General features: G+C 42.2%; 1 protein-coding gene across 1 annotated transcript; it reads left to right on the top strand.

The window, feature by feature from the left end:
- Positions 1–2,595: 2,595 nt before the first annotated feature.
- On the top strand, positions 2,596–5,736 carry LOC309974170 (UDP-N-acetylglucosamine--peptide N-acetylglucosaminyltransferase 110 kDa subunit-like; the record flags this gene model as incomplete). Its single annotated transcript, XM_082858630.1, has 1 exon — positions 2,596–5,736. The coding sequence occupies one exon, from the start codon at positions 2,596–2,598 to the stop codon at positions 5,734–5,736; it is 3,141 nt and encodes a 1,046-aa protein (XP_082714756.1).
- Positions 5,737–9,123: the final 3,387 nt, after the last annotated feature.

Genomic DNA, 9,123 nt, shown 5'->3' with positions numbered 1-9,123 from the left:
GATAAAGACTTTTCCTGATAAAGATACACAATATCTTATATAAATATTTTTGTATTATCTGCTCTTTTCTTAGAATTTTAGCCATATGATTCTATCTCTTGGTTTGTCTAGAACTTTTTGATTGAATGCTGGCTATTTTATTTGGCTTTTTTTGTTTTTCTCAGTGGAAACGTTGTTTTGCTTCAAAATATTTTATTCTACCTGGAAGTAGCAAATCTTCAAATTACAATTTTTTAAATGCTTTCAAATATCAATACTATAGGTGTCACAAAATCTAGAAAAATGACATTTAAAAATGAACTACTGCCAGATGTGTCTCTATAAAGCTTTTCCCCCACTCTTTTAGCTATATATTCTTTAACTGCCTCCTCATATGACAGTTTATGTATTTTCGAAATGAAATTTTAAGAAATAAACTTTGTAGTTTTTAGACATAGATTTCTTGTAACATGGTTGATTAGAATTTGCTTCTAGTTATTAATAGTTTAGAAAAGTTTATTTCAGCTTCACAATTTATTATTGATAATGTCACATTAATTTTCATTGTTAACTTTGAGAAAACCTCTATGGATTACTTCCTCATAAGTATTTACCATTATAAATGCATTACTGATTTCAGTACTGCTATAGGTTTGTGCATTACAGGGATTCTGATAAAATACTCATTCACACCATTCCATTACACACATTGTTGATGGAGTATATTCATTCATTCATTCATTCATTCATTCATTCATTCATTTATTTTTGGCTGTGTTGGGTCTTTGTTGCTGTGCGCAGGCTTTCTCTACTTGCAGGGACTGGGGGCTACTCTTCGTTGCGGTGCACAGGCTTCTCATTGCGGTGGCTTCTCTTGTTGCAGAGCATGGGCGCTAGGCACAGAGGCTTCAGTAGTTGTGGCTTGCAGGCTCAATAGTCGTGGCTCACGGGCTCTAGAGCGCAGGTTCCGTAGTTGTGGCACACCGGCTTAGTTGCTCCATGGCATGTGGGATCTTCCCGGACCAGGGCTCGAACCCTTGTCCCCTGCATTGGCAGTGGCTTCTTAACCACTGTGCCAGCAGGGAAGCCCCTGGAGTATATTCTTGACAGAAGAAAATTTCCGTTTTGACTAAGCATTGATGAGAACTGAATCTTTGACTTATCTTTCACATGCCTGATGATTGAAATAATTTTCCACAGAATAGCTTCTGGTTTTGTACTTTTCAGTTCTTTTTTTCTTCTTCAAACGCACATGCTTTGAGAGCTGTGAAGTGCAAGACATGGCTATATTGTAAGGTGGTTTCTGTCCTTATGCTTCTGTGTCTTGTGCTAGGTTAAGTCAGTAGAGTAGTCAGTATGAGTACTGGAAGTTATTCCTGTAATGCGATAGTATATAGTCAATTACATATGGCGGTGTCTGAAAATCACATAATAGCCTCACTTAAAACATCTCCTTAGGGCTTCCCTGGTGGCGCAGTGGTTGAGAGTCCACCTGCCGACGCAGGGGACACGGGTTCGTGTCCCGGTCCGGGAAGATCCCACATGCCGCGGAGCAGCTAGGCCCGTGAGCCATGGCCGCTGAGCCTGTGCGTCCAGAGCCTGTGCTCCACAACGGGAGAGGCCACAACAGTGAGAGGCCCGCGTACCACAGAAAAAAGAAAATCTCCTTAGCCAGATTTCAAAAAAGCCTGTGGCCATTCCAATATGATCCAACATAACGGAATATGATAGAAGGAAAATTGGCAAAGAAAGAGACGCTGGTCTTACCTGATGGAAGTTAAAATATCTCACTTTTGACAATTTTGCAAAAACTTATAATTCCATGAACTAATTTCTAGGGTTCTTCATAGGACCTAAAAAGGAACCCATAGAGTTGTGGAACAACAATAGAAGCTGCTGTGATGAGAAGCCCAGGCACCGCAACAAAGAGTAGCCCCCGCTCGCCGCAACTAGAGAAAGTCTGCACGCAGCATTGAAGACCCAACGCAGCCAAAATAAAAATAAATAAATAAAGATAAATAAATTTATTTTTAAAAATGTAATACTCAGGTTTGAGGCATGAGAAATATGATGAGGAGAAATTAGCTAATCCTTTCAGAACTTTTAAAATATCAAACTCGGTCTCTAAGATTTTAGCATTATATACAACATCGGTTACTTATTAGTGGTTTGGGAAGGCCAATTTAAAATTTTCTGATCTTACTGTATTGAAATTCACGGCCCTAATGTTTTCCACATTGACTATATGAATGATGAAGTAAAGTCAATCATGTATTTCCTTTCCAACTGGGCAGAAATCAAAATTTTGAAAAGTGTTTGGACTACTGACTTTTGATTTCTTCTAAGGCAAGTGTATAGGTAATTTTTATTCCCTGATTAGGAGGAAAATGGTGGAAGAGGGCAGGGTTAAGAATTAAGATTTCAAGAGCGTGAGAGTTAGACGACCAACCAGAGTTCCTAAGGTTCGGTGCCTGTAACCGTCGCCGCCGCTTAAGCCTGTCAAAGCAGTGGTACGGCTGCTGCCCTCGTACTTGCTACCTCTAGAAATATTCTTGCCAGTAGTGGCGGCAGCGGGACTCAATTACCCCCTTTTCTCACTCTCTCCAGAAGCTCCAGATGGCGTCTTCTGTGGGCAACGTGGCCGACAGCACAGAACCAACGAAACGTATGCTTTCCTTCCAAGGGTTAGCTGAGTTGGCACATCAAGAGTATCAGGCAGGAGATTTTGAGGCAGCTGAGAGACACTGCATGCAGCTGTGGAGACAAGAGCCAGACAATACTGGAGTACTTTTATTACTTTCATCTCTACACTTCCAGTGTCGAAGGCTGGACAGATCTGCCCACTTTAGTACTCTGGCAATTAAACAGAACCCTCTTCTGGCAGAAGCCTATTCGAATTTGGGGAATGTGTACAAGGAAAGAGGGCAGTTGCAGGAAGCAATTGAGCATTACCGGCATGCATTGCATCTCAAACCAGATTTCATCGATGGTTATATTAACCTGGCAGCCGCTTTGGTAGCAGCAGGCGACATGGAAGGGGCAGTACAAGCTTACGTCTCTGCTCTTCAGTGCAATCCTGATTTGTACTGTGTTCGCAGTGACCTGGGGAACCTGCTCAAAGCCCTGGGTCGCTTGGAAGGAGCCAAGGCATGTTATTTGAAAGCAATGGAGACGCAACCGAACTTTGCAGTAGCTTGGAGTAATCTTGGCTGTGTTTTCAATGCACAAGGGGAGATTTGGCTTGCAATTCATCACTTTGAAAAGGCTGTCACCCTTGACCCCAATTTTCTGGATGCTTATATCAATTTAGGAAATGTCTTGAAAGAGGCACGGATTTTTGACAGAGCTGTGGCAGCTTACCTTTGTGCCCTAAGCTTGAGCCCAAATCATGCAGTGGTACATGCCAACCTGGCTTGTGTATACTATGAGCAAGGCCTGATAGATCTGGCAATAGACACCTGCAGGCGAGCTATTGAATTGCAACCACATTTCCCTGATGCTTACTGCAACCTAGCCAACGCTCTGGAAGAGAAGGGCAGTGTTGCCGAAGCAGAAGAGTGTTATAATACAGCTCTGCGGCTGTGTCCCACCCATGCAGACTCTCTGAATAACCTAGCCAATATCAAAGGAGACCAGGGAAACATTGAAGAGGCAGTTCGCTTGTATTGTAAAGCATTAGAAGTCTTCCCAGAGTTTGCTGTTGCCCATTCAAATTTAGCAAGTGTATTGCAGCAGCAGGGAAAACTGCAGGAAGCTCTGATGCATTATAAGGAGGCTGTTCGAATCAGTCCTACCTTTGCTGATGCCTATTGTAACATGGGAAACACTCTAAAGGAGATGCAGGATGTTCAGGGAGCCTTGCAGTGTTATACTCGTGCCATTCAGATTAACCCTGCACTTGCGGATGCCCACAGCAATCTGGCTTCCATCCACAAGTATTCAGGGAATATTCCAGAAGCAATTGCTTCTTATCGCACTGCTCTGAAGCTTGAACCTGATTTTCCTGACGCTTATTGTGATTTGGCTCATTGCCTGCAGATTGTCTGTGATTGGACAGACTATGATGAGCGAATGAAGAAGTTGGTCAGCATTGTGGCTGACCAGCTGGAGAAGAATAGGTTGCCTTCTGTGCAGCCTCATCATAGTATGCTCTATCCTCTTTCTCATGGCTTCAGGAAGGCTATTGCTGAAAGCCATGGGAACCTCTGCTTGGATGAGATCAGTGTCCTTCATAAACCACCGTACGAACATCCAAAAGACTTGAAGCTCAGTGATGGTCGACTGCGTGTAGGATACGTGAGTTCTGACTTTGGGAATCATCCTACTTCTCATCTTATGCAGTCTATTCCAGGCATGCACAATCCTGATAAATTTGAGGTATTCTGTTATGCCCTGAGCCCAGATGATGGCACAAACTTCCGAGCGAAGGTGATGGCAGAAGCCCATCATTTCATTGATCTTTCTCAGATTCCATGCAATGGGAAAGCAGCTGATCGCATCCATCAAGATGGTATACACATCCTTGTAAATATGAATGGTTATACCAGGGGTGCTCGAAATGAACTCTTTGCTCTCAGGCCAGCTCCTATTCAGGCAATGTGGCTGGGCTACCCTGGGACCAGTGGCGTGCTTTTCATGGATTATATCATCACTGATCAGGAAACTTCACCTGCTGAAGTTGCTGAGCAGTATTCTGAGAAACTGGCTTATATGCCCCGTACTTTCTTTATTGGTGATCATGCTAATATGTTCCCTCACCTGAAGAAGAAGGCAGTCATCGATTTTAAGTCCAATGGGCACATTTATGACAATCGGATTGTGCTGAATGGCATCGACCTCAAAGCATTTCTTGATAGTCTCCCAGATGTGCAGATTGTCAAGATGAAATGTCCTGATGGAGGAGACAACGCAGACAGCAGTAATATGGCTCTTAATATGCCTGTCATTCTTATGAATACTATTGCAGAGGCAGTTATTGAAATGATTAACAGAGGACAAATTCAGATAACAATTAATGGATTCAGTCTTAGCAATGGACTGGCAACTACCCAGATCAACATTAAGGCTGCCACTGGAGAGGAGGTTCCCCGTACCATTATTGTAACCACCCGTTCTCAGTACGGGTTACCGGAAGATGCCATTGTGTACTGTAACTTCAATCAGTTATATAAAATTGACCCATCTACTTTGCAGATGTGGGCAAATATTCTGAAGCGTGTTCCCAATAGTGTACTGTGGCTGTTGCGTTTTCCAGCAGTAGGAGAACCTAATATTCAACAGTATGCACAAAATATGGGCCTTCCCCAGAAGCGTATCATTTTTTCACCTGTTGCTCCTAAAGAGGAACATGTTCGGAGAGGCCAGCTGGCTGATGTCTGCTTGGACACTCCACTCTGTAATGGACACACCACAGGGATGGATGTCCTTTGGTCAGGGACACCCGTGGTGACTATGCCAGGAGAGACTCTTGCTTCCCGAGTTGCAGCTTCCCAGCTCACTTGTTTAGGCTGTCTTGAGCTTATTGCTCAAAATAGACAAGAATATGAAGACATAGCTGTGAAACTGGGAACTGATCTAGAATACCTGAAGAAAATTCGTGGCAAAGTCTGGAAGCAGAGAACATCTAGCCCTCTGTTCAACACCAAACAATACACAATGGACCTAGAGCGGCTCTATCTACAGATGTGGGAGCATTACGCAGCTGGCAACAAACCTGATCACATGATTACGCCTGTTGAAGTCACTGAGTCGGCCTAAATAATGACTGTGTGCACAGGAGAATTACCCTGTACCTGAGCCTCAACCTTCTGGGGGAAAGGGAACTACTTTTTTCTTATCTGTACAATACCATGCTGCAGATGGGTGACAGTCAATGATAAGAAATAGCACAGCCAGACTTGCTTCCTGCATGATCATGATCACGATAGGGAGAGACACAAGAGATGGGAAACTGCTGTTCCACAAGGAGTCTCCATAGAATTTTGCAGCAGCCAGGTGTCTGGAAGGTCTGGAAGGTAAGTCTGGAAGGTCTGATCTCCCTTGGTCTTCCATGGGATGGATGGTTAGTGTGGAAGGGAGATAGAGATTGCCCAGCCGTTTTGTGATTATCATGGATTGATCGAGTCTTCTGAATTAATATTTTTCTTTATATTTTGGGTATTGGAGCTTTTAAAAATGTTTGGTTTCGGGTATTTGTATTCATGTGAAGTGTGTATGATTCTCTTGAGATAAGCTTTTAAGCTAAAATATTCCTTGTTTTAGTTTCTGAACTCTACAGATAAATGGGGACTTTGCTGGTGTAGTCTTTTTATAGGTTTTATAAACCACTTGAGCCTATATCAGTCATTTTAGTGTCTGACATAATGTTTGGAACTATCAGTGCTTTGTTGGTTTATAGATGATGGCTTAAATTCTTTTCCTGGTCCGTTTGCTTCTTCCCTTCCCCCCACTTTAAAAATTCTCCTGTAACTTGGCTAACAAAAAACCAAGTCTGATTCAAAACCTCCCAGAGTGTTTCTCTTAGCCGCATCATCTGGTGCCAAATGAAGATTCTTAGGAGCGATTATTAATTCTGAAGGGCACAGTTGTGGTACTGTCACTGATGATAATAATAATGGATTTTTGGCCTAGAGTTTTGACCTATTTCACCAGTGTTTTACCGTTGGCTGCCCCTCTATGCTGCTTCCAAAAGTGATAGTGTGTGTTAAGATTTTTACTTTCATTTCTAATGTTTGTTTGTTTTTTTTAGTGAGTCCTGTTCTACCTTTTTCTTTCAGCAGAAATGAAATCCCAGGTAAGTATAAGTATTCAAATATTTGATCAGTAAGTCACAGTTATCTCCAGTACATTAAATAACTTTCATCAAAAAACATGTTATAGGTAAAAAGCTCTGAAGGACCAGCTATGTATATGATAATTATGTTTCAGACCTTCTAGGGTATTATATATAATAACTTGTCTTCTGGACGTGGTCTTGAAGTCTTTATGGATTCAGTCTCAGTAGTAGCAAACTGCACTGCTACTTGGTTTGGAGTACAAATTAGACTTTAGCCCTCCTGGAGGTTGAGTTTTTGGTATTGAAAACCATAGGAATGAAATTATTGTATTTCAACAAAGGATCGAGGGCTTGAGGCTTAAACAAGGCAACATACGTGTGGGAAGCAGTCAGCCTTGAGGGCAGGTAAGGACATGCCAGGCATGCGGCCGCTGCTCGAAGGGACTGTCCCTACTTGTTCCCCTCCTTGTTCCATTCCATGGGAGATAAATCACCAGGGCCCAGAGGTCAGAAAGAATGTAAAATGAGACAAGCAAAGCTGTCTCCCCCCTGCACATGCAGGTTATTTTTGATGCTTCTGGGTTTATGGGTTTCCTCCCAGGGAAGTTAACCTTGAGCCGAGACAGTCTGTAGATAATGTAAACCACCATCTGGCAACCTTCCGATTTCTAGTCTATATAATCTGCAACTGTAGCATAATAAAATTTGCCTTGCAACCATCAGTTGTCTTGGTCCTTCTGACCCCATCCGTCGGTGCTACTTCAGTTCCTTACCCCTTCCCTTCTGACCCTGGGCGGTGAGATCCTCTTTCTCCGGCTGGTCCGCGGCAAGTGGCACTCGAACAGGGACCTGAAGCGTGAAGGCAATTAAAAGAAAAAGAAAGTGCAGGTAAGAGAACCCTTATGCAAAATATGTGTGGCCACCAGTAAAAGTGGAACTAATAGAGGCATAAGGCAATAGTCAGAAGTAAAATAAGATGGGGCAAAAGGGCTCAAAGATGTATGAATTATTTGCTCAGGTTTTACTTTCGATGCTTAAAGCTCGGGGTAATAAAGTTTCTACCTCACAGTTGACTGAATTTTTACAGAATATCCATGGTGTATCTCCCTGGTTTCCTGATGGCGGCTCTGTTGACATAGAAATCTGGCAGAAAGTTGGAGAAGATTAAAAAATTATTACAAGTCTCGAGGGCCTACTCATACTCCTGTTGTTACATATAGTTTGTGGAATCTGATAAAAAATATGTTTAGATTCTTCTCATGATAGTGTTGATTTGAATGTAAAGTCAGAAAAACATAAGCCTCTGACAGAAGGAGAGACTGTATTATCAGCTACTGTGTCGCCACTTCCTAAACCGAAAGAGCTAATTAATTTAAATATTTTAGATGAAGAGGAACATTTTGACTTAACAGATGAGGCTTGTAAACATAAAAGAGAGAAATATCCTGAGGATGATTTTCTAATGGCTGTGATAGATAAGTCAGTGAAAAAGCTGCAGGTTAATAAGGACTGTCTTCCTCAAAAATCCACATCTGTAAAAATGCTCAGTCCCTTGCAGCGCGCTGTACAAGGAGCAATAAAACGAGGAGAAGATCCTATTTTCTGTTGTCCCGTCATAGAAAGACCTGATCCTAATAATCCTCAACAAGCTACTAGGGAGCATCAGGCTCTCCCTTTGAAAGGTTTGAAAGATTGAAAATCTGCCTGTGCTCAATATGGGCCCACTGCTCCTTTTACTACTGCTATGGTTGACAGGAGAAGCTCTTCCCCCCGCTGATTGGAAGTCTATTGCACGAGCTTGTTTAAATGGTGGAGATTATTTAATATGGAAGTTTGATTTTTATGAACGGGCTGCTGAACAAGCAGAAAAGAATGCTGCCCATAATATTCCAGTTGATTACCATATGCTGATTGGGGAAGGACAATATCTTTCTTTACAAGATCAATTAACTTATCCCTTTGTTGCTTATCCTCAAATAAATCATTTGGCATTACAAGCCCGGAGGAAATGTCCTTCTACACACAAAACTGAAGATCTTTCAAAACTTAGACAGGGACCTGATGAACCATATGCTGATTTTGTAGATAGGTTGTCACAGGCGGTGGGGAGACTCATTGTGGACGGACTCACTGGTATGATTGTAGTTAAGCAACTTGCTTTTGAAAATGCTAATAATGCGTGTCAGGCTGCGATTCGACCTTGGAGAAAACGGGGAACATTGGAGGATTATATTCACCTTTGTGCAGACATTGGGCCTACTTATATACAGGGTGCTGCTGTGGCTGCAGCATTAACTAAAGTGGGGTTTAAAAACAATCAAAAGAAAACAAAGACTTGTTTTAAATGCAGAAAGGCAGGTCATTTTGCT

Source organism: Leucopleurus acutus (assembly GCF_964270905.1).
Source record: "Leucopleurus acutus genome assembly, chromosome: 17".
Taxonomy (NCBI): Eukaryota; Metazoa; Chordata; class Mammalia; order Artiodactyla; family Delphinidae; genus Leucopleurus; species Leucopleurus acutus.
The sequence above is the reverse complement of the archived record's forward strand: the minus strand, read 5'-3'. Positions and strand labels throughout refer to the sequence as shown.